The 26,401-nt window shown below is 32.8% G+C and overlaps 3 protein-coding genes across 3 annotated transcripts; 1 reads left to right on the top strand and 2 right to left on the bottom strand.

The window, feature by feature from the left end:
- The first annotated feature begins 11,512 nt into the window (after nucleotides 1-11,512).
- LOC114403282 (heat shock cognate protein 80-like) lies at nucleotides 11,513-14,674 on the top strand. The gene is made up of 3 exons (XM_028366141.1): nucleotides 11,513-11,720; nucleotides 12,329-12,470; nucleotides 12,566-14,674. Exons 1-3 carry the CDS (start codon nucleotides 11,595-11,597, stop codon nucleotides 14,404-14,406), a joined length of 2,109 nt encoding a protein of 702 aa, XP_028221942.1. The 5' UTR covers nucleotides 11,513-11,594; the 3' UTR covers nucleotides 14,407-14,674.
- Nucleotides 14,675-15,254: 580 nt separating this feature from the next.
- LOC114403277 (E3 ubiquitin-protein ligase At4g11680-like) lies at nucleotides 15,255-18,398 on the bottom strand. Its single transcript, XM_028366126.1, has 3 exons — nucleotides 17,415-18,398; nucleotides 16,339-16,720; nucleotides 15,255-15,664 (listed from the first exon to the last, which is right to left on the bottom strand). Exons 1-3 carry the CDS (start codon nucleotides 17,903-17,905, stop codon nucleotides 15,524-15,526), a joined length of 1,014 nt encoding a protein of 337 aa, XP_028221927.1. The 5' UTR covers nucleotides 17,906-18,398; the 3' UTR covers nucleotides 15,255-15,523.
- Nucleotides 18,399-23,492: 5,094 nt separating this feature from the next.
- Nucleotides 23,493-26,336, bottom strand: LOC114403269. Its single transcript, XM_028366114.1, has 2 exons — nucleotides 24,286-26,336; nucleotides 23,493-23,878 (listed from the first exon to the last, which is right to left on the bottom strand). Exons 1-2 carry the CDS (start codon nucleotides 26,041-26,043, stop codon nucleotides 23,768-23,770), a joined length of 1,869 nt encoding a protein of 622 aa, XP_028221915.1. The 5' UTR covers nucleotides 26,044-26,336; the 3' UTR covers nucleotides 23,493-23,767.
- Between the last annotated feature and the right edge of the window lie 65 nt (nucleotides 26,337-26,401).

The following is a 26,401-nucleotide window of genomic DNA, read 5'->3' as shown; positions in this document are numbered from 1 at the left end:
AATTTTGTGAAATCTGCGATCTGAATGTAATCCAATTTGTTAGTTCCTGTTAGATAGTGTTTCACTAACAGTGAACTGTGAGACATGAAACTGGTGGAGGGTGAAAATCATGTAAAGAAGATTTTGGATTTTTGTTCCCCACGTGGACACATATTATCTTGTTTCCTGCTTTAATTTGGAAATAATAATTACTTTTCATCTTCATATATTTATTCAGCTGTTGAGATTAGCAGCAAACAAGGCATGGCTAAGTAAGCACTAAGGGCTAGTAAAATATAGAACGGAAAATGACTTTAGCACTTTTTTGAAATTGGTTATTACTGTAATTATCTTACCTTGCTCTAGATAGTAGATAGTGATGGATGATTAATCAAACAGAATAGACAGTTTGAGGTTGAGTGTAGTAGCTCTCTGTTCGGTTAATCAAAGAGATAATTTCTTCCTTTAATTAGCTAGGCCCATCTTGTGGTCCATCGCTTTGTGTGGCTGCAGTTTTTGATGAGCAATTGATGTGGTGGTTGCTACATGCTACCCTTTAAATTTCTGAACTTTAAGCAACTGACTTGCATATTTGGATCAAATTATCAAGAATGCAACAGAAGGGTGTGTTTCCACTGTCTAAATCTAAATTGGGTATCCATGATTGGTATCAAATTTACTCAAATTACTGAGATATTCGTGGTGATTAATTTTATAGGAGCAAAATGGACATAATTTAGTTCACAAATAATAATAAGACCCATTTCGGTTTGTTTATATATACATGAAAGAGTGCGTGAGGAATCTGATGGAGAAGTGAAGTGCACATGGAAACAAGGGAATACATGAAGAACGATATTATAATATGTGCAAGATCTGGTCATAAGTATTTGGTGGTCTTTGCTTTAAAGAAATATAAAGAAAACCATGAAAGTTATGCTGACCAAGAGTGGAAGGTACAAAACTACACTAGATTCAACTATTGAATTGGAATTATCCGCAAATCGAAGTTAGATAACTAGAAGAAGAAAAAAAGTCCATTTAAATACATATACCTTCTTAATTTGCATCAAAGTGGTCATCATGTGTCACGGTTTAAAACTAGGAATTACTGAGAGAGATTAAAAAAATTCGCTCTTGTTTTTATGTGTTGACAGATGCCTTCTGGAAGTAAATGGTATTTTCAACATCAATTGGAAGAATGTCAAAACCATTTTGTCCATTTGGGGTGAAGCTCGTGTATGTGTAGTGTAGATAACTACCAACATTTTGTAAGATGTTTTTAATTTTTAATATAAAAAAGAAAACTATACATTCAATAGAAATAAACAGATAGTTAGTTAATTTGTACAGTACCGTAACAAGTTTAACTATAGAGGTAGTTTAGATTGATGGGATTCAATGAAAGGGAAAAAAAGAAGTTTAGATTGATGGGACATAGCAAAATAAACAGGATTATGATTACCATAGAGAGAAAAAAAGTAATCAAGGCTTGTACGTCTAAGGCGACAAAGGAAAAGAAAAACAAAAAGAAATTCTGTTGTAGTGTCTTCGGGAGTCTGCAGTCCATATAGAACTCAATTGATGCAACTCTATCTCTATGCCTAATAATACAGTCTGAATTGGTTTTATAAATAATTGTATCAAGAAACAAACAAAAAGTGGAAGCCAAGATAATCAACGATCCCCTAATCCAGTATATATCTTATTCACCATACCTAGAGAACAAAATTTAAAAGAAAGAATTTAATTAAAATATATATTAACTTTATAAAGATATTTTATTCCGTCTTTAATCATGAATGATCATATATCTTATTAAATTTTATAATAATTACTTAAATAAACATATTTAAAATCAGTTTTAATTGCCAGAAAATTAGTTTTCATACATTGTCAATTTAAATTTTTTTATGAGATCAGCCAATTAGAATTTACTATCAATATAATTTTTAAAATAGTTATTATAAAAATTATAATATTTACATACATGAAAATTTATAATTAGATGAAAATATAAAAAAATTACACCATCAGTATATTTAAATTAAATTCTAATCCTTTTGGCTAGGCACATATTCAAATTTGAAATATAATGTTATCCTAAAATATGTTTGTCTATAAAATATATAAAAAATATTTTTTATTTAATTTAAAATATATCATTATCATAATTCACTAAAATTTAAAGCTAAATACACTTTTATTTATATTCTTTAGACACAATCATTTTAAAAATAATAATTGGCTCCATCTGAATGACCTAAGCACTATGAAACAATTTAATAAGTTTATTTATAGTAATTACTAAAAAAAAAAGTCAATGAATAATTAATAAAATAGGCTGTTTCTACTCTCTAGACACATGCATTTACAGCTATATCAACCTTTTCCAGACACACACAACTTTAGGGTACCGCTTTCCCCACCTATCATATAAATGAATCCTGAAGATGACTGTAGATCCTTATGCCTTATCTAATTTGAACTTTTATGACTCTGTTCTGTGTATTATGAATCTTGCAATTGCATGATACTATCAAAATTAATCTTCGTCAATTGTCCCATCTACCATCTCCTTCATTTTGCTGATGATAGATCGATGGGGAAGTTTCAGCTACACCCACTAATACATCATGAATCTTCAAATCGAAACTGTAGACTTAGGACAAGTTTTATGTATGATATGCATTCGTGTAATGTGTAATTGACAGCCTTTGATTCATTGAATTCAATGAATGTGACTACCTTTATTTTAACGGTTTAGAACCAAATATATAGCTGCATAGGCTTATAGTCCACATAAATTTGACCCTAAACTTAATCTTTTACTAACTTAGAGATTGTTGTGCATACAAAGAAAATAATTGAATTTCCAAGTAAGCATATTAATTATGATGTATGATGACAGAAGATTTATAGAAAAGAAAAAGAAAAAGTAATATTGCACGGTAAAGGGAAGATCAATGAAGCAAAAGAGGGTGAATAAAGGGACCCCAATGACATTAAAAAGAAGAGACAAAAGGCACCATTTTTACATGGATGGAAAATCTTGCATTAGTATGAAAGGATCCTTCCTCTAACCCCACCATTTTATTGTCGGCTTTAAATCTCTTTGAAAAAAAAAAAGTAGTCATAAAGGTATATATCCAACCCCCAAAGAAAAAGAGAGCAAGTCATAAAGGCTTCCCCTGGGGGCATGTTATGAACAATCAAGTTTACATTACACATATGGCATGATGTCATTTTTCACCCAATGGCTATGAAAAACAAGAAGGCCCTTTTGGCTCACTTGGTAATCCCATGCAAGATGAATTCAGTAAATGAAAAAGAAAGATTAGAGAAGAAGAAAAAGAAAAAAACGATGTGATTATTATTCCCTTCCACTATAAATTTCTTCATCAAAAACAAAAAAAAAATCATAAATAACCATAGATAAATGGTTAACTACGAAAATTATGAGTTGGATATATGAATCGTATTTTTTAAAACCTAAATCATATTCCTGCTGTTGGACTGTATATCGCGCCACATGGATCCACCAACATTTGAATAAAAAAACACGAGAAATAGTCATAATTAAGCTAATCCTAACAAAGAAAATAGCCAGGCCCATGACATGAAACAAAAAGTTGCTGGATTTTCCATGGAAATAATTAAAAAGCTAAACCTACATGCATGCTGCTGAGGCTGTCATGATGGTGCACCTTATGTATAGATTGAAGCATTGCTAATTATCAACATTTTATGATATTCCTTTCCATTAAGATTGTAATAAACCTCCCTCCTCAGCTACCTGGTTCTCCTATGTTTATTAAAAGTAATTGTATCAGGCCTAAGCTTTTGTTACTTTTGGGAAAACAAATTAATTGCATAAGGAAAAGAGAGTTGTATTAATTGTAAGATAGGTAGCTTCTCTTTGGTGATAGGTTGTTAGCTAGCTAGGAGCTCATGCAGCCATGCTCACGAGAGGAGAATATCTATAATTATTAATTTGAACAACATCAGTGGAAAATTCAAATTTGACCAACAATAGAGTAACTGTGTAGTACCAGTGACTAAACATTATTAATATTGCCTATGAACACATTATCACCACTCCATTCGATTACAATAATTAATGAGCCTTCTGTCCATGTTCCTATTGTAGGTAGCCATTTTATTTTATCACTGAGCCGCAACTTCTACTTGTAGGGCTGGAAGAGGGGTCATCTGATGTAGTATGAAAGAAGTTGGCCCTTAGAGCATGGTAATTCCACTCACATAATTAAAATAAAACTTAATTTCAAGTCACTCACAAGACTGACGTACTGTTTATACTACCGAATGCATAGTGATATCCTATTTAACTTGACGATTTTATTGTCTGGTTTCATAAAAATATATAATCTAAAAAAAAGACTGATTTTTTTTATCAAATTAATTATCTGCGCATTAAATTAAGCTCTCTCTCTTTTTGCTTTTTTATTATTATTATTTTGTTTGTCTTTCTAGTCAAGATTATAGCTCTTTAGCAATTGTATATACAAGCAAGTGTAATCATACAATAAAAACAGAATGGCTCCCCCGTGCCCCAAATTATGGAAATATGAGAGGAATAGAGTGAGAAAGATAGCGAGAGATTTTATGATTTGCATTGAGGTGGGCCCTTAGAGAGGTCGACTATTATAGCATCATAGGAACGTTTGTCCTTAATGCATGGCACACGTGCTATAGAGTCAGCTAGTGGTGAAATCGATGCACATCAAGTGGACTTTTGAATCCCCGATAATAACACGGATTGATGGAACCAAAGCATGATTTGTTAGTGACATAAAAATAAAATCCCATCAACATAATATACTAGTACTGTATTAAGTAGTAATTAATAAGGCATAGGGTCCATATATGGTAATCCAAAATCATGTAAGAAGAACTGCCAAGTTACACTTCCCGAATTCACACGTTTGGGAGGCTCCATCCTGATCAGTATCACATTCAAAAATCCTTGACTGTTAATTAGAAACAATTGAAATCTTTGTTTTTTTTTTATTATAATTATTTGGCCAATTCCTCCAACTTGTGATTGCTTCCCAAAATCATAGAGATAAGACCATATAGGTCGACATCCCAAGCAATTTCTCTATAATTGAGATTTATCACCTACCGCATGAGCAAATTAATTCAATGTGAAGGGGGTTTAGAGACCATTGCCACTCAATGAGTGAATGCTTTAAGTCATGGATCCATTAATTTTAATTGTTTTTCTCTCTGGATCTTCACTATACTAATTTTTCAAACCTTTCAAAGTGCTCCACTGAGTTTTGGCTTGTTTTTCCTGCATGAAGATGATGCCCTGTGCCTCTTAGTAGTTCCATTATTAAAATGATTTTGCCATATCCCCGAACATAGCTTTATTGCTTGTCCATATATGCATATATTAATCTTTCTTCCTTGCTTCTTATATATATATATATATATATATATATATATATATATATATATAATAGTCTTTCTATGCTCCAACAAAAAAATTAATGATACTGACCTACTAATAATGGATTAGTCATTAGTTTGATGACACATATTTACTTGAGTTGTGCTATTTCGTGCCAATAGTTTGGTACAAAGAACGAATTTGTTACTAATCACCAAATAAGAAAAAATACACAAAATGACGAATAATGCACAGGGAAAGTAAATAATTAACATCACGTCATTTTATATTATTGTGCGAATAGATAGATTTCGTACTAAAAATCATTTCTCGTTTAAAAGGAAAATATGGTCTTCAATTTGAGGCTCATTTCAAAGAGTCATCAGTTTCATACTGTATATATTGTTAGCTTGAAAAAACTTCGTCTTGATAAAAGATAGTGGTCCTAAAGAAAATCACATTAAATCAAGTGACTGTCTGATCATATCATAATTCATAGCTGTCTAAATATATCCGTAAGTTCTGGTTTCTGTTCCCAAATCACTTTCCAAATGCTATAAATTATTAGATGTAATGAGTGGAAAGTTAGAATATAATTAATAATATCATCTTTTACATATATATATATATATATGAACCACAGTACTTTGAACATGTCCAATATCATCTCCACCCACACGAGTCATGAATGGTATGCCAAGGTACTTTGCTGTTATAGTACTTTGCAATTAAATAAACTGGCTTTGGGTCTTCTGAAGGTTAGTGGCTTATTTTTTTTTATTGACCATTTTTTAACGAATAACTATATTACTGTGTTTGAATTTATTTATTTTGAAAATAATTTTTTAAAATAAATAATTATTTTTCTAAAAAAAATCCTCCTACTGCATGTCAAAGCCATCAAGATTAGTATGAGCAGGACATTTTTTTCATCTTAACTTTGTTTGACTGTTGAAAAATACGAAAAAGGTAAAATAAAAAAGATAAACAAATTAATAATTTGTTTGGATAATCAGAAATGATAAAGGATAAATTAAAAATTATTTTAACTTATTTAGACATTTTTATCCTTAGGTAAAAAAAAGAATGAAAAAAATAGAGCATGTAAAATGAGAGATGACCTAATTATTTTGTGGATCTTACGTAATAAAATGAAAGAAATCTCTCCTTATAGTGAGGAGAGAAATTTTCTATAAACCCCACATTGAAAAAAAACACTCCTTTCTTATTTCTATTTTATATATACCAATTGAGTAAAATTAAATATTTTATATATATATATATATATATATATATATATATATATATATTTCAAATTCTAGTTATGATGCACAATAAATATATTACGTAAGTATGAGTAGATATCTATAAAATTGTACGTCCAGTTAATGAGTAAATTAATATCTTATCTATTATTACGTACTATAATATTTTTTGTGGAAACTCATTTATTTTAAGTCCAATTATCTTGTCTTCATTAGAGTTCATAATTAGATTGCACTCATGCACTTATCATCCAATGGTAGCTTACAAAACAAGTTTTCATATTTTATTTTAGTAGAAAAAGGAACATTTTCAAGGGTTGCATATCTTTAAAGTTAAAAATTTAGCTTGATCGAATCATGTTGTTCATATTATATATATATATATATATATATATATATATATATATATATATATATATATATATATATATATATATATATATATATATATATATACTTTCATCTTGGCCTCTGGTCGATAATTAAACTAGCTAGTTCTATGCTCTGTTTCCGGTCATCATTACAAAGTGACCTCCTTCCCATGAAGATAGCTGCAAGTCATTTTTAAGATATATAACAGTTAGGTAGAATCAATGTGGCGTCCACTGAAACATAATTAAGAGCGTCGTCGCTAACTTATTCAAAGATTCGTATGCGATTCAAAAAATAAAACAAAGTCATATATACAGTATTAATTATAAACCACGTACCAGAATAATTTAACCTATATGGAATGTGTTATCAATTAAATTAACAAAAGTGGGATTATTACGTGTCTAAAGTTTTGGTCTTGGACAGTTGGACCTATAGATTTCAATCCCTATAAAACTAAAAAAAATTATATAGTTTCTGGAACCATTATGTGTCTATAATTATGGTTGATACTATATATTTATTACATAACATAGTAAAAAATTTATTTTATGAAAATAATTAATCAATAAAATTTGGTTATATATTACATGAATTGATTAGTTAAAATTATAGACAATGTAATGATCTCTACCATACAACAATTTCGTCTTTGAAACAAATATTTCACTTTAGTAAGAAAAAAAAAATTAAGGACTTACATATATATATATATATAATTTAGTTTTTTTTTATCAATCCTCACAGATCTTCCCTTTTATATCTGACATGAATCCTTCACTTAAATCTAATAAATAAATAAGCAAAAGCTATTTTACGTTCCATTTTGGAGAAGGGAGGGAGCTAGGGAACAACCGGAAGAAAGCAACAGATTTCAGCTGCAGCCCATCAATTAGATAATATGTTGACTAGAAAAAAAATGAAAGTCTTAAAACTTGCGATTTTGAAAGTACGATGCATTAATACTCCAACGTATTTGTCATAATACTCCTAAAAACTAGTACCTGTACTGGGCACTATTCCGTACCACGCCACCAGAATTTATAAGGTAGTTAAACATAGTTACATATCTCAAGTATAAATTAGTTTATGCATAACATCAATTTTGTTGATGAATTGTTTGGTCTGTACGTTATTAAACAAAACTTACTGCTTCACTTCATTCAAACTTGTGCTTTTTCTAGAAATATTTTTGCCTACGTAACATTATGAAAATAGTATATATTGTGATTGCGATTTTATACTTCATCATTTTATGTTCTCATGCACGTATGTTTGTCTTGTCAATTTTGTGGAACCATTGTACCGGAAGCTGAACCGATGGACTTGTGTTGTGTGCCTATATCCATGCAACGTAACACGAATGAATTTCTTGTGCAGAGAAGGTGGCAACAAACATTAAAATCATAGGAGGAGTTGATGGGTCAGCTCCAAAAGCTTCAGCTGACAGACTGACATATGGACAAAGTTAATTTGTATGGACGTATATAAGGCCTGGCCAGAAATCTCATTCCCGGGTATTATATGTTGCATCCTCATTATTGTATCTTGTATCTTTTAGAGTGTGTTTAGATAAAGTAATTTAATTAGGTAATGTATTTTTTATAAGAAATTAAATTCTTTTTTATTAAAAGTAACTGTTTTGATATTTTAGTAAAAGGAATTCAAAATTTTAGAATTTTAAAAAGGACTTTAGCCGGTTGAAAGAATAGAATTTCAAATTCTCTTTAAAAAAGTGAATTTCAAATTCTCGAAAGTAAGTTTCTCTTTGGCTACAACGATCCAAAGCTCTGGTTTCCCAAGTAAATACCTCCCAAGTCAGAATCTTAGACTCCGGCGGCTACCACCATTGTGGACTGCATCTCCGCAGTCAAGAACCAAAGTGGCAAGATATGCATTCTTGTCATCGACGGCAACAACATGCGCGGGATTCGCGCTGGAAAAGCCCTCGCCTACCTGGAAGGCATGCTGAAGAAGAAATCTGGCAACCAGAACGCCACCATTGCAAACTACTTCGACATGGCCATCGATGTAGGAGTCGGTGGCATCTTCACGGCGATGCTCTTCTCCACCAAAGACCACTGCTGCCCGATTTTCTCCGCCGATGACACGTGGCGGTTTCTGGCAGAGAAAGGAAACAAATTCTACCGTGCGGGATACGACGCAAGCAACCGCGGGTTCTTGAAGAGGTTACTTTCCAGTGGATGTTCCGGCTCGGTGTCGTCGACGACGACAGGTTTTGAGAAAGCGATGAAGAAAGTGTTCACGACGGAGAATGGTGGTGGGAGTTTGACTCAAGGACACTCTAAAATTGATTCTGATTCCGTGCTATGACTTATCGAGTACGACACCGTTTTTGTTCTCACGTGCGAATGCGTTGGAAACGGAGCTTCGACTTTTAATAAAGGAATCCAAACACAAAATTTTAAAAATAAAGAAATTTAAATTGAAGCATTTGAAATTCTCATAATTTAAATTTTTTTAGAATTTTAAATGCCTCATCCAAACACACGTATTTCGTTAAGTCTATTCTAAAATATAAATTTGTATTCTGAAATATTATAGGAAGTATCCTATGTAATAATAGTGGGAGTGCAGGACATAAATATCCTCATTCCCAGCAGATCCCCCAGAAAAAGCCCATTGTGGGTTTTAAGAATAAACATTTTTTTTTTTGTTAGAACTTACGACTTACGATTTAGGAGATTGAGAACTAAGAAGTATATTTTTTTTGTTTTTCTTTTTGTTGATAGATTTGGGCTTAAGTGCTTTTCGGCCCAAATCAAAGTGAAAGGGGAAACACACTTATTTGGACTTCAACAAGCCATCCTTCAGTCTCCCAATCTAACAGTAGTATAGTACTAACCAAAATACTTAATTAAATCTAACACTCACCTTAGCATTTAATTAACTTCAATTAACTATCTATACAATACAATAATTTCTCAATGGTTATTTTACCACACTTTAATACTTAAACTTCCAAATTTTTTACTCTACACACAAATTCTTAATTTATTTAAATTTATAATAATTTTCTAAACTAACTAATAGGATTCTTTTTAGTTATTTTAAGTCAAAAGTATAATTACAAAACAATTATTAAAGCATCAATAATACAAAATAAAACTAATTTATTTAATGATTGCAAATAAAGGAAAAGAGGGAAAAGAGGATGTCATACACATCACATATCATGAGAGAAAAAAAATATTACTATTAATTATTTTTTAGTTTTAATAAGGAAAAAGGTAAACATTTCGTCCAAAGTAAATTGTGTTTATTTTTCATTTCTTCCATGCCAAGTTTAACGTAGGCTTTGATAATGTGAAAAGATATCATTGAATCACATAGCCAAAAGAGAAAAAAGAGAGAAGTGAATATATTAATAAACTCCACACACAGATACTCAACAATTTATTGTAATGTTACATAGAACACTCCATGTTAATTGGGAAAGAAAGAGAGAAAAGTATAAACACAATATATAATATGACATGATATAAATAGAAAAAATGTTGAAAACTAATGGAGTATTTATAATATAAGATGTTTATGAGTGTGGAAAATTTTTAATTTTATCTTTCCTCCACTACCTTTAGGGGTAATTACAATCAAATTGATTTTCAAAATTAATTTCCGTTAAAATTATTTTTAAAAGCAAAGTGATTTATAGTCCGAAGTTTTTATTTAAAAAATAAAGTAATAGTAAAAGTTGATATAATTTTTTATATCTAATAAAAAATGCTTTAACTCAAAATTCATTATGGGCTCATAAATAATTTTTCGACATGATACCAAATATTGGAACATTTATTTAAAATCAACCAAAATCCAAAACTACATGTTTGGTTTTATGTCAAGTTATCTAAAATCATGTGAAATATCAAGTAATGTTATTTTAAATAAACGTTCACATATTTGATCATACATTAAAAAATTGATTATGAACACAAAATAATTTTTAATTGAAGTAACTTTAAATAATCTTTCCGGATAAGAAAATTATATTGAATTTTATTATTAATTTAAATCAATTTTATAAAATTAATTTCATTCATAGTCAAATTTTAAATGATCATAAAACACAAAATTGAATTAAATTAGTTAAAAAAATAAAAAAAGTACCAACGAGATCCAACATTATTATAGATAATTTGATTCTTTAAGTATGTTGAAAAGGATTTAATATCTAACATAAAGTTCATTTTTATTTTAATTTAATGATATGAACATATATATATATATATATATATATATATGTATGTATATACTTTGTTTGTTGTTTTTTTTTTATACTTTTTTATGATAAATACATATTTGTAATTTGTAATCAATAATCTAATCTAATGGCTGAAAACGAACTAAACCAGGTCCACGGCCAAGGGGTGATGCGATTAACAAAGATAATGAGTTAGACCGTAGAAGGATCTAGAAGACTTAAAAACCCTAGCCAACACTCGCTATATAACTTACCACTCTCTTCCTTCCTCTCTGCATTCCTTCTCCTTCTGTCCGCTGCGACTCTCTTTCCTTCCCTCTTTTTCCGAATCTGAATCGAAATGGCTTCGGAGACTGAGACGTTTGCTTTTCAGGCCGAGATCAACCAGCTCCTCAGTCTAATCATCAACACCTTCTACAGCAACAAGGAGATCTTTCTTCGTGAGCTCATCAGCAATGCCTCTGATGTAAGATTTTCTTCCTGCTTCTTTCTTGTTCTTACGATCCTTGTTAGGTCTTTTGGTATTTCCATTTGTTCATTACGTCCTTTACTGCGATCGTTCTTTATTTTCGTCTTTATTGCTCAAACATGTCTTTCCCCCCTTTATTTATTCCTTTTGTTGTTATTTCCCTGCTTACTGTGTTTACCTGTAAGTATTGTTTCATAGTACAACAATTGATGTGGTTTTAATTTCATAGGGTTCGTGTTATGATAGTGTGCTTTTTCCATTGTTAAGCGATGTTTATTATTCTCTTTATTATTGTAAATAGCATAATTGAATTTTATGATTTTCAGCCACATAAGTTTCGACATGATACCAAATATTGGAGCATTTTTTATTCCCTGTTCCTGCGTTGTCCCTGTTTGGTTAGAATTACGTAGTACTATGTCGTTTTTTACTGTAACCATTGGCTCTTAATTGAGGCAAAATTGACGGTGTTAATATATTCTTTTAGTTGGAAGGGAGTGGGTCGTTTCGATTGGCATTGAGTTATGCTTTTTTAGTTTTTTCCCTCTACTCTTTGGGCAAATATCTGATTGCTGTCATATTTTATTACCTTTACTACAATGTAGGCTTTGGACAAGATTCGATTTGAGAGTCTTACAGACAAGAGCAAGCTTGATGCTCAGCCAGAGTTGTTCATTCACATTATTCCTGACAAGACCAACAACACATTGTCTATCATTGACAGTGGTATTGGCATGACTAAGGCCGGTAAGATTAAATATTTTGTTAAAGTTTTATTGAGATTATCGCTGACTGTGCATACTAGTCTGTTTTCTCTAATGCTTGTGCGATCTATGTTCCAGATTTGGTGAATAACCTCGGTACTATTGCAAGGTCTGGGACCAAGGAATTCATGGAAGCCCTGGCTGCTGGTGCTGATGTGAGCATGATTGGACAGTTTGGTGTTGGTTTCTACTCGGCTTATCTTGTAGCTGATAAGGTTATTGTTACCACAAAGCACAATGATGATGAGCAGTATGTCTGGGAGTCCCATGCTGGTGGCTCATTTACTGTGACAAGGGATACATCTGGTGAGAACCTTGGTAGGGGAACAAAGATAACTTTGTTTCTCAAGGAAGATCAACTTGAGTATCTTGAGGAACGCCGTCTGAAGGATTTGATAAAGAAGCATTCTGAATTCATTAGCTATCCAATTTCTCTTTGGATTGAGAAGACCACTGAAAAGGAGATTTCTGATGATGAGGACGAGGAAGAGAAGAAGGATGAGGAGGGTAAAGTTGAAGATGTGGATGAAGATAAGGAGAAGGAGGAGAAGAAAAAGAAGACCATTAAGGAGGTATCTCATGAGTGGTCATTGGTGAACAAGCAGAAGCCTATTTGGATGAGGAAACCTGAAGAGATCACAAAAGAAGAATATGCTGCTTTCTACAAGAGTCTTACCAATGATTGGGAAGAGCATTTGGCTGTTAAGCACTTTTCTGTTGAGGGTCAGCTGGAGTTTAAGGCTGTCCTCTTTATCCCCAAGAGGGCACCTTTTGATCTTTTTGACACTAAGAAGAAGCCTAACAACATCAAACTGTATGTCCGCCGTGTTTTCATCATGGACAACTGTGAGGAGTTGATGCCAGAATATCTTAGCTTTGTTAAGGGTATTGTGGATTCTGAGGATCTTCCTCTCAACATTTCTAGAGAAATGCTGCAGCAGAACAAGATCCTGAAAGTCATCAGGAAGAACTTGGTCAAGAAGTGCATTGAGATGTTCTTTGAAATTGCTGAGAACAAGGAAGACTATAACAAGTTTTATGAAGCCTTCTCTAAGAATCTGAAACTTGGTATTCATGAGGATTCTCAGAACAAGACAAAACTTGCTGAATTGCTCAGGTATCACTCCACCAAGAGTGGTGATGAGATGACCAGCCTCAAGGACTATGTTACCAGGATGAAGGAAGGGCAGAATGACATCTACTACATTACTGGTGAAAGCAAGAAAGCTGTTGAGAATTCCCCTTTCCTTGAAAAGCTTAAGAAGAAGGGGTTCGAGGTTCTCTACATGGTTGATGCTATTGACGAGTATGCTGTTGGTCAGCTTAAGGAATTTGAGGGAAAGAAGTTGGTCTCTTCCACTAAGGAAGGCCTGAAACTTGACGAGAGTGAAGACGAAAAGAAAAAGAAGGAAGAATTGAAGGAGAAATTTGAGGGTCTCTGCCATGTGATCAAGGATGTGTTGGGTGACAAGGTGGAGAAAGTTGTGGTGTCTGATCGTGTTGTGGATTCTCCTTGCTGTCTCGTGACTGGTGAATATGGGTGGACAGCCAACATGGAAAGGATTATGAAAGCACAGGCATTGAGGGACAGCAGCATGGCTGGATACATGTCGAGCAAGAAGACCATGGAGATTAACCCTGAGAACCCCATCATGGATGAGCTGAGGAAGCGAGCTGATGCTGACAAGAATGACAAATCTGTGAAGGATCTCGTTCTCCTACTCTTTGAGACTGCTCTTCTAACTTCTGGGTTCAGCCTTGATGATCCCAACACTTTCGGTAACAGGATTCACAGGATGCTGAAGCTTGGACTGAGCATTGATGAAGATGCTGGTGAAGCAGATGCTGACATGCCTCCTCTCGAGGACGCCGATGCTGATGCCGATGCTGAGGGTAGCAAGATGGAAGAAGTTGATTAAATCTAACTTAATTATTGATTTGCCTTTGTGTTTTTAGAAACAATGATTGGGGAACAGTCTTTTACTATGTTTATGTTTTGAATTTTCGAAATTTTGGAATGTTGGCTAGTTAGGTGCCGTTTCCTGGATTAGTAGTGTATTTAGTTTCTATATGGAAAATTTGTGTCAGCTTTCTGGCCAATGAATTTGTGCTTTTCTTCGTATTATCGTGAATATGGTGATTGCAGAAGTTTCAGTTCGGAATGAAAATGTTTTGCCTTTTTAGTTATATAATCACTCTATGTGGTGAGGATAAGAATTCTGATTTCTAATTTAAAAATGTCATTCCTAATTTTAATTAACGTTAATGACTTTTTTATATAAATTTTAAATAAGTAATAAAAGGATTTAAATCATTTACTGTACTTCTTTCATGATTATCGAATGGGTAGAATGCTTTTATCATCATTCGAGTATTTTGGGTCTTTTATTTATTTTATTTTTTATATTTATTTATTTTATAAAAAATAAATTTTATTTTATGTCCAATCAAATGAATAAATAAAATATTTTTATTTTCTTTTAAATTATTATTTATTTATTTAATTATAAAAATTTTATCGTTTTTTTAAAATTCTATTTATTTTTAAATAATTTTTTTAATTTATTTTACGAAATAAATAATTTTTTTAATTTATTTTACGAAAAAAAAAGTTGTTACATGTAGACATTTGTTTTTTTGCAATTTTTAGAGGGTTAAAAAGCCCTAAATAATGGACATTTTATTGTTGAAGAATTAAGGAACTAATATATTACTTGCTTTAATTTTTTCCCTACAGAGATGCAGATGCTTATCTCTCTGATGACAATAAAGAAAAATCATGCAAATATGCAATCCATTAATTTGAAAGGTTATGGGATATATTCCTTACAACCAATTACATAGTAATAGTTTTGGTCACTGGTGAGCTATTCTGTACATATACAAACTCACTCAAGTGATACATCTAAAGTATATTAAACCAAAATTTAAGGGGGGGAAAGAAGGAAAAAAACTGAGGGTAGTATCAAGACTATACATATGAGTATGACAAAATAAGATTAATCCTTTTGACTGTTGTTTCAGCTATTTCTACCTCTATAATCCTTGTTTGCAAATAGGGCAACATGATGTAATTTTTAGCCATTGATCCACACATTTTAGGTGGAACATATGGGAACATGGCAATTGTCTAACTTCCTCTTCGTCTTTGTACTTGGCCAAGCAGATACAACATTCCTGTAAGTACATCACAACATAACAAATCTATCAGTTCAATAGAAATTGAAATATAACAAATCTTAAAATGAATGGAAATTAAAAACATATATTCAAATGATTATGTTTAAGGTCCTTAATAAATTACTGAATTTTGTTCTGGATATCTAATTAATTTTTTTTGTTATTTTGAGTTTTCAATATATTAAAATTTTCGTTAAGTTTCTACGATCAATTAAGTATGATGTGTCACCTTACAAATTGATCTTTCCAATATTATCAATAGTTGTGATGGTATCATATTATTACTAAATCGATGATAGATTCAAAACAAAAATTTTAATATATCACACACTTTTTACATATTTAAACATATCCAAATTGAGGGTAAAAATTTCATGGTACTCACACAAAAATGCCCGCTACATTACTAGCTGTTAAGTGGCTAGCTAGCTGTATATCAAGTCAAGGGCTAGTAAACAACACACCTGTCATATCATATGGACTTTTGAGTAGCATGAATTGAGCTCTATGTTTATAAATATCTTCATAAATACTTAATTAACAAAGTTGATTTTAATTTATAAGAGAAATTTAATTTATTTTATCTTTCTATTTTCTTCTCCTAAAAGTGTTTTTAGAAAAAAAACTAACCAAATAAGGCCTAGTCTATATGTACTAATGGTACCACTTACTGGGTCTTCATTGATCAATTTTTCACTGCCTTCAGAGGCATTGCCAAGCTCTAACTTGGCTCCAGCTTCTTTATGTCTCCAACTTGGAAGTTGTGAAATTTGATCATTAGAAGCTCCTTTATTGGAAGAGGCCATGTTCATGTTGTAGCCGAGGAGGGTGCTAATTAGTGGCACACAGCAGCATAACAACACAAACAGCAGAAAAGGGAAAGAGTAGCACATTGCATTCCAAGCAAGGAGAATGATGCAGAGCACATGGAGCTTTGGAGCATGATGAAAAGATCCAAAACGTGAGTCAAAAACCCAAACATTGCCCATCACAAACCATATGGCGAAGAAAAGCTCAAGCGAAGTCCGGCATTTATTCATCAAGTGTGACATCCTGTACAATACAGTGCAAATGAAAATTACAATTTCAAATTTTAACCACAAAAAAGTTGCATGGCTCTAGAAATAAAAATAAAAACTTGTTTCTCTGGTTGAGTCAATGACTATGGAAGTTATTCCAGACAATACAATACAGATAGTTTACAATTTATTTGTCAGTTCCTATTTGGTACTGTTAGTTCTTGGATATTGTTTTTCGTCAACTTGAAATTACATTTTAAAGAAAAAGAAGTTGGTAAAACTTCTATATTAGGCTTTTCAATATTTTACATGATTTATGTCCTCAACTAGATAGAAAAAAAATGCAATTAACAAAAGATTCTACTCTTTCAAAAGTAAATGCCACGAACTGATCACAGTGAAAAAGGTATGTGAAGGTATTTGATTCCTCCAAGCTCTTTTTAAGGGGATAAATTAAAATTACGATAACTTTATGATTACTTGACACTTGGTATTTTCCTATCTTCAACAATCCAATAAGGTTTTGTCGAAATATCATAAGTTCATGACTAATTCAAGGAGAACAAATAACAGTCATATTCAACTAATAAAACGATGGTATCAAACTTTCCAAGCCAATTTTAAAGCATACTCATGCCATTAGTACACTATAATATTGTCAATAAGTACAATTACCCATCACTAACAGTAAAATTGACTGAAAAAAGTTGTTGAAGTGCATAGGATACCTGGTTTCTTCATTGTTTCTCTGCTGCTCTATATCGGAAAGGCTGAGAGAATCTCCTTGAGTTAGATAAATTTGACGGTAGCGTCCATAAAGTAGAAGCAGATTAAGAACACAGCCAATATCATAACCAGAAACCCAAATCCTCATAGGCCAAATAGGTCTCTCCCTCTTGGAAATGGCCAAAGTAAATGTTGTAATGGTTATTTGGAGAATCAAGGCAATAAACTCCAACATCATCCAAGTGCTAGAATTGAAAGGGTTGGAGCCAAGGTTGGACCTTGATCCATTTTGGTAATGAAAAACTCTTCTTAAAAAGGTAAACCATCTTGCTCTAGATATTCTCATGGCTATCCTAACCAAAAAGGAAGGAGGGGTGACACGCGGAGGCCTGTTTCGAGCACTAGCCACTCTATCTTCTGTGGCAGAATTTGAAGAAAATGGAACCATGCTATACTCTTGTTGTGGATGAACAAGGAAGCACCTAGAATTCATTTTAAATGTTCTCTTTTTGCCTCTTTGTGTTGAGAATTTGTCCAAGACGTGTATGAGAGATCAAGTAATTGAATTTTTTAGAAGCACAGGTTTGCATCAAAAGAACCTTGAAATTGAAGCATCCCAATTGACAACTTTGTTGATGGATGGAACTAGTACCTTGATTGGAAGATCTTTTCTGGGTCTGCACCAGCTTTAACTCCTAGCAACATAATCAGACTATATCACAAAAATCTTCAACAACATGATCCTTTCAGCAACCACATACTGTACATAAAGGTTAATTGGAGAAAAAATATATATGAAGAGGAGATGGAGCAGATGAAGTTTATATAGAAGAGGGGGAAGGGAAGATTGGTGTGAAGGATATGTCAGAAAGGTGAGGTTGTGTCTCAGAGGGTGACCAAAAATCAAACTGCTAAGTTTTGCTTTGATTCGAAGGGAATCACAAGGTTTGGAGGGAACTTAACCGTTGGCCAACTTCCTCTAGGCTTTATTTTTATATGAAGCCAAGCTCAGAAAGCAATTGGACTCCAATTTCCCTTCTTTCTCTCCCTTTGTTTAATTTGTTGGCAAAAATATCTTGATCCTTAATTTTATTTTTTGTTTTAGTTTTGTTCACATAAGTTTAAAAGAATTTAATTGATTTCCTTGAAATGTATCTGTTATATCGTAGAAGTTTATTATTTTTTTTTCTTATCAACATTTTTTTTTATGTGTATCAACATTTTGTTAGTCTTAGTGAAATTAAACTTAAATTAAAAAATGAAATAAAAGATCCAAAATTATTTTAACATTATTTGTTTGTCTCCTTATTAAAAAATTAGCACAAACACAAATTTTATTTTTTGTTGAAAATAAAGTGAAGTCTATCTATCTCTGTTTGAATTCAAGTGGATAAGACTTAAAAATTATTATCTGATACATACGTCCGCTAAGTGCAGGCATTTGCTTATATTATGGGCAACAAAATTGCAATCTTTTAGTTCTTTATATATGATAAATGAATCATAAAACATGATTTGAATTCTGGCGGGTACAGTTGATATTTTGAGATTATGTGGTAAACGGTTGGCCACCTAATCCAACCAACAGTTTGTGTCACACTGGAGTAGTGTGGCCCTCCTCGTGTCTAGGAATAATTGCTATGTATTACGTATTAGCCACACAACTCCAAAGTTTATTCTTTTTATTACCTGTTGTAATTTGTTATAATTGAAGAAAAATCTTTGAAGTTCGGCTAATTAAGTGTGAGATTAAACTTTTTGAAATTGTATAGCCTCATAGGTGGCCTAACCTAAGTTTAAACAGCGCCACCAACTTAATGTATAGGTCTTTGTCAAAAATATGTTTGGCAAACAGAACATAAGTTGCAATTATATTCGTATTATCCCATAACTAATCTTCTATTATCAAAATTAACTTGTGGGATCAGGCAAGCCTAATAGGTCAACATCCGCTAATTAATGTAGGAGAAAGTAGGGCTAGCAGAAGTAAAAACAAAATTTGATCATATTGCTAAGCAATTATTGGAAGCTAGATATAGATGATAGATCTATGCATTGAATGTCGTAAAATTTTTCTGTTGATTTTTGCATTTCTTCGTATGTTGTCATTTTGGTGCATACATGCACTTGATGTAGAGCTAGTGTTAGTACTCTTCATTTGTTTTAGTCATTCAAACAGCATAAACTAAAGAGATTAAAATTGTGTTAAAAAAACAAAGGGATTGATCAGACCACTAAAATATTAACATTGTAACGCACACATTGGTCCTTAGTTAAAAGGAAAATTAACGTATATAAGTGGAAAATTAAAAGGAAAAAAGAAAAGAAAACGTAAAATTGTCGACCCAAACTATCAATTATACCTAATTTTCTATTTGGTCACAGTAAATCCAATTCAAACCTGGGAAAGCCTAAATTAGAGGCCAAAAATTTGACGGCTAAAGGTCAAATTCATGCGTTGTTTAATTCAAGAATGGAGCAGAGTGTACAAATTTTAAATATACATTTTATATGATCCTTAGTTCCAAATAGACCAGAGAGAAATCAATACGGGATCAATATTAATTTTTAATTTTGTAAAAAGAAAAAAAGGTTCCGTCAAGTTTAAAATCAACATAAAATAAGTGGCCTCACCCCTTGCTACATAAAAGGAAATCAGATAGGGAATCTATAAGGAATCAGCGAGATGTTTAATCAGCATGTTAATTAATGTTACTTGAATGACTAAAATTCAACCATGTGTTAACCATTAAGAATTTGCCAAGTGTTGCTGCCGTGGCTACATTCCAAAGAAAACATATAATTAACAAATAAAACACGTCGATTAAGCTTGTTTTTGACGTATTAGGATCAAATTTGACCCCAATTTGGGCGGTGAGACATGCAACGTGTTAGTGTTGACGTATCTTGTAAAGGAAAGGAATCACTTTCGGAGAAAATGGATAAGAAATGGGAACAATTGAATTTGAACCCGAAACTCTATCTTCATGTCATGTATACAAATGAGAAAATCAAAAGGCTTCAATGTTGAAGCAAAAATAAACAACAAAAAAAATTAAGCAAAAAGGTTGATTACGTTAATTAGAAAAGCATGCAAAATCAAACCAATTTCCTCCAAATTTCATGTGCTTGCCCTGGTTGTCCTCGTACCAACTATAAATTCACAAAACTTCTAAACCAAATTAATTATTATATGCTGTGAACCAATCACAACTTGATTAGAAACTCTCCAATCAAAGGTGCATGCCACATTCTGTATACAATCGCTTGAGTTGGGTAGGTTAGATTTGTATGCGCATACAAAGATTCAATATAATTGAGTAAAAGTCACATACATGAAGCTTCCGATTTCAAGACATAATTATAAAGCAGGAACTTATTTTCTCTTGCCAAGTGTATCATCATTAAAAAGTAAGGGAAAAAAAGTTGTTGCTAGCGAGGGTCTTAATTACCGACTTCGTCTATCATAATATTCAAGTTAATAATCAACGTATTACAACAACTGGCCTGCTACAAAATTGACTAAAATAATTATATTGAATATTGATTTATCTATTTTCATTTTTAATAAGATTTTTGATAGTTCTATCATATTGTGTCCCTTAGGTAGGATCATGAGGTGATGTTTAAGAACCAATTAAGCTCTTTTGGAGATAACAAAAGAAATCGGAAATAACTTCAACCGAAAGTTTCTGCATAACACATCAAATAATAGGACTTAAGGTTTTTGATCTAAAAGGAACTTGGGTGGGATTTACATACATATACATGCGTGATGTTAAGTTCTTGACAGACATGTTGCTTGCTACAGTATAAATAAAATTCCATTTAAAGATTTCGTGAATGTTTTAGACTCCTCACTCCCATCCCACGTGTTTCTTGTGCTGTGCTCCTTCGATTCAGGATAATGCTTAATTATTTACACCTCACGTAGCACTTATATTTTATCATTATACTCTTCTTCCACAATCAATATTAATTTTATTTATGTGCCTGTGAGTGAAAGCTTAAGTCACTAACCAACGATTCAATTGCTACAATATATATGTTCTTCTATCATATTATTTATACATGAATTACAATATATAGGTCCTGTTTAGTCACATTATGAATCACGAGTCCGCAGAGGACAGGGGGTTTCCTGCGTTGCACTTCCTTCTCTTGCATAAATATTAATAATATATAAATTCTGAATTAGGAAATTATACACTGCCACATCAGCATATTCTTATTTGCCATGTTAGCTTATTTGCTCACAAGTCAATATATTAGTGATTCCACTTCCTATTGGAGAGCCAATTATGAAACTTAATTAACATTCATCTAATAAATATACTAGTATCAAAATTTACACAAAGTATTCATAATTATAATTATATATATATTAAAATGATACAAGAACATATAAATAATATCTTTACATAGAAGATAAATTAAACATTTTTTAAATACCAAAAATTACAAATGACAATCACCAATTTTACATGTCACCAAGAACCCAAATCAATTTTTAATAAAAAGTGCTATTTACGTTAAGCATATATTTTTTTACGAAAGATTTTATTAATTATATTCCAAAGACCTACTAAATTAAAATAAATTATGTAACTAAATTATCTTTTATGACTAGTAGTTAATAATATCACAAAATAATTTATCAGTAGTAGAAAGAGAAGAAAAAGATAAATAATGTCTATAATATTTTTTAAGAAAATTAATATAATTTTATTGATACTTTTTTATTGACAAACATTAATTATTAATTTATTAATTTTTATAAAAGAGATTCAATTCATGACTTTTTCCTATTTCTCTTTCTTAATCATTCAACTTATCATGTTATATTGACACTAATTTGTCAAAATATGAAAGAATCATTTAGTTCATTTAATTTTTGAAATGAAAACATATATAAATATTATTTATTTTTCTTCATTAAATTGTAAAATATATCATATTTATAACATGTATAAATTATAACATATATCCTACTTATGTAATTATAACTTTTATTATATTTTATATTATATTGTTTTTATATGAAAACATGTCCAAATATCCTATTTACATAATTCTTAATTTTTAAAAAATTGTAGCGTATATTTTTAACCCGCACAACACATGGATGGATATCAAGTTTAAATTCAATTTAGCCATTATGCAAAAACAAAATCAATTTAATCCTTACTTGTAACTATGTCCTCACTGTTTGCTACATTTATATCATCATTTATTGGAATTACAACAAATTCAAACGTAGTAACTAAAATGTATCAAAATTAAATTCTTTTATGTAAAAACAAATATTTTTTATTAACAAATCGTTGATTCGTTTGATATAGCTCAATTGTTTGTTTCACTTTGCCTATTCTATTCTATTATTGAATTTTTCTCTTTTCAGTGGAAAAGAAACCAAGTGTGTTGTTTGCAATAAATATTCGGATTAGAGAGAGAATGGCCAATATCTTGATATAACTCAATTGTTAAAACAATGAACGTGCAACAAGAGGATAATATGCGATGCAAAGCTTCCGCTACAAACTATTTTACCAATATTGATAGGAAATTTGTGCATCTATATCAGACAAAATTATATATGGTAAAGTGTGGGGCTGGTGGGTCAATACTATCAAGTGGCTTAGTGGAAGTGGTGAGCTAAGATATAAGACTGAGTTATGGGATTTGGGATGCATTATGCTACAACAGAGATTTATGAGGGCATGGGTAATCTTCAGTTGCACAAGGGCTACTTTTTACCGGTGGATTAAATTGGACACATTTTGTTCAATTTAATAACTTTTATATTAATAAAGTGTTTGCTTATAAAAAAAAAACAAATAAGATGGATTCAAACTCATTAGTAATACGTCTGCCTCCTTTTTTTTCTTTCCCCTTCCTATTCAGTCTCTTGTATCTCTTAAAACCCACTTCAGTACAATGAGTTTTCCCTTGGAAGAAAGAAAAGGCAGTAGCTGAAAGTCTGAAACTCATCTCAATGGCTATGTCCAAGAAAATAGCATGAAATTTTGCACCGAACAACCTCACATGTCTTTTTCTTTTATTTTATAATATTTTTCCTCTGGTACAAAGAACACATTAATTGAAGGACTAGATGTGCACCTATCAAACACAGCCACCGAGTGAAAATATGTGACCCCTAAAATGGAGGAAAAAGAAGAGGCAGACAAAATCCTATCTTATCAATCACAGTAATTAAATGATATAGATAAGAAGAATAGTTACAAACAAATGGCGAGCCTAGACAAGCTCCACTGATAGAATGACAAAGAACAATGTAGTGGTAGACATCTTCAACTGCAAATATATACTTACAGTCATAAATACAAATAGAAACCTAATTTGCCTTCTCCTTTACCTTGTCATCAGGTTCGTCCAAAACAAATTCAGCATATAAATCCTTCAGAGCAATCATGACTGTAGTTATCAATGGCCCCAAAATAGCTCCCTGTGGAACAACAGAATCCTTCAGCAATGTTATGGAATACAAGGAAAGTGCATCCATATATACAACATATAAGCTGAACCACACTTGAGCTACTACAGCTATACATTGGATCCCACATGCTCACACACAACATTTACAAAAGCAGACAACCATTTCAAATGAAGTTGTGCAAGCAAGCTAGTCTAAATTCTAGAATAAATAAAGGTAGGAAATTTTATGTTAATCTGAAAAATGACAGAGACTATTACTAGTTCAAATTGAGTATATGAGAAGAGTAAATAGTCTATGTACTGATAAATAAGTTTATTAATTTTTACAATTAAATAATATACCTCTATGAGAGTGGATAAAAATTAAACACTAAAGAAAAATATCAGAACACCAAAACATGGAGGGTAACAATTTACCTCTAGAGCTGATGGAAACAAAGCCATTCCCCCAATGATGCTCAGTCCAGCAAGATATGCACTGTGTCCAGGCACATCTTGAAGAATTTCAGTTGCACCATAATCCATGAGGGAGAGGTGAGCAACAGACAAGAAAATGGCCACTATGTATCTGCCTTCTAGCACTAGCTGTATTGCTGCTGGAATTGTTGCAAGCCAAGATGGAAATATTGGTAGCAAAGGGCTAAGGAAGGCAATGACAGTTGACACATACAAGAAATGTATTCTGTACAGCCTAAACAAAAGCCAAGTCAGGCACCCTTGGAAGAATGCAATCTCAGCAGTGGCCAAAAGAACTCCTGAAATTGCTTTATCCAACACCTCAACACACCTGACCCTAGCCGAGTCGGACAATGGAACCATGTGCATCACTTGTTCTGTTACCCCACCTGACTCTGATGTGATAAGATAATACAAAACCCAGAAAAACACCATTGTCTGAGACACAAAATTGAATACCTCCGCAGCACCAGAGACTATGGAATTCAAAATGGAGATCACAAACTTTGCACCACTCCCAAGCACACTTGTACCACTAGCCAAAACACGTTGACCAACATCCATCCCTTTAACCGCATACCCTTTTGCCCTCTCAACCAAATCCTCCCTAGTGATTATAAGCTCTTGGAAAAGGGTATCAAGTTCTGCAAAAATTTCCCCCCACTCCCTATTCCTAAGCCTACCCTTCAAACTCAAGAGCTTTTCCGTGTACGGTGAAGGCACCATTAACGAATCTGTTGAAGAAGAGTTAGCACTAGCAGGAGCAGTAATCACAAACTGCTTGATAACCGTCACAAATTCAGTCATATTGTACTGCATTGCCAACCCATCAATCTGATCAGAAACTGTCTCATAGAACTGACTAGTGTGCTTAACCACCATCCCAGCAACATCATTCTCCTCCATCCACTTCTTCACACCGATTCTGTCAGCGTAATTGTTCTCTTCCACTCGAACCTTGAGCGAAATCACTGCCTCTTTCCCTTCACCGCCAATCTTGTACGAGAAGAATATAACCCCACTCAAGAACCCAACAATCATGCCAACAATCAACCCGACAGCCACAACTGTTTTCAACCTCTTCAATATCCCTCTAGTGAAAAACGCACCACCAGAGGGGCAGAAAAGTGAGAAATTGAAATCCACATTCTTGGAACTGAAAACAAAGGCTAATCCTAGAAGTGACAAAGACCCAATGGCACCAAGCCTCTCGTAAGCAGCAACAAACACTCCAAAGGACAAGAGCAAACGAAGCACGGTGGAAAACCCGCTACGCTTCTTTGTTGTGTTGTCATTGTCATTCTCAGGCTTTGGCTTTGGCTTCCTGAGAAGGGTTCTGAGAGAAGCTTCACGAATCTCAACAAGGGTAGTAAAGAAGAGCGTGAAGACCGAGAGGGGAAGTGCGAGGAGGGTGTGAAGGAGGCCTAGTTTGAGAGGGTGAGACCAAAAGGAAACGGTGGTTTGGTGAATGAGTCTGAGAGGGATGGAACAGAGAACGGCCCATTGAAGGGGTTTGAGGTACTGTTGAAGGAGTTTGTAGAGAGAGAAGAGGACGAGAATGGCCATGGCGAGGCCGGCGTGGGCCATGGCGATGTAGAGGGCGAGGCGCGCCTGCGCCTGAGACTGAGAGTCGCCGGAGGGGTTGACTTTTTGGTCGGCATTTGACGGCGGCGGCGGAGGATCGGAGGTGGGTTTTCGGAGGGATGCGGATCGGAACATGTCGTGCCACGGTGAGACAGAAGAGGAAATAGTACTTATCAATGTTAATGAATGAATGTGTTATGTTATGTGTGTGCTGGCTAAGGATGTTGTGTCTGTCAGGAGGACTCACGATTGAATGGCTAATAAAAGAAAGAGATATCATTTTATTTCCAAGTTTTGTGGCAACAAAGTGAACACTGCAGCTTTTTAAACTGAAAGGAAGTGGAACCAACCATGAATCGAAAAAAGATTGGGAAAAAAAAAAAAAGAGAGGAAGAATTTGTACTTGGCTTCGGGTCTGTCTTTTGTTGTGTACTTGTGTAGTTGCGTTACATTGCGGCATTGCATTCTTCACGTTGCCCACATAAGTCTTCCC

The sequence above is a fragment of the Glycine soja genome, chromosome 2 (assembly GCF_004193775.1).
Source record: "Glycine soja cultivar W05 chromosome 2, ASM419377v2, whole genome shotgun sequence".
NCBI lineage: Eukaryota > Viridiplantae > Streptophyta > Magnoliopsida > Fabales > Fabaceae > Glycine > Glycine soja.
This window is presented reverse-complemented; position numbering and strand designations above follow the sequence as displayed.

Excerpts from the sequence above, each read along its gene's own strand:
- LOC114403282 (XM_028366141.1), top strand. The coding sequence starts at position 11,595 with ATGGCTTCGGAGACTGAGACGTTTGCTTTTCAGGCCGAGATCAACCAG. Across the intron at positions 11,721-12,328 it reads TCATCAGCAATGCCTCTGAT|GCTTTGGACAAGATTCGATT; the intron begins GTAAGATTTTCT and ends ACTACAATGTAG. Across the intron at positions 12,471-12,565 it reads TATTGGCATGACTAAGGCCG|ATTTGGTGAATAACCTCGGT; the intron begins GTAAGATTAAAT and ends TCTATGTTCCAG.
- LOC114403277 (XM_028366126.1), bottom strand. The coding sequence starts at position 17,905 with ATGAATTCTAGGTGCTTCCTTGTTCATCCACAACAAGAGTATAGCATG. Across the intron at positions 16,721-17,414 it reads AGAAACAATGAAGAAACCAG|GATGTCACACTTGATGAATA; the intron begins GTATCCTATGCA and ends TGTATTGTACAG. Across the intron at positions 15,665-16,338 it reads AATTGATCAATGAAGACCCA|GAATGTTGTATCTGCTTGGC; the intron begins GTAAGTGGTACC and ends ATGTACTTACAG.
- LOC114403269 (XM_028366114.1), bottom strand. The coding sequence starts at position 26,043 with ATGTTCCGATCCGCATCCCTCCGAAAACCCACCTCCGATCCTCCGCCG. Across the intron at positions 23,879-24,285 it reads TGTTTCCATCAGCTCTAGAG|GGAGCTATTTTGGGGCCATT; the intron begins GTAAATTGTTAC and ends GTTGTTCCACAG.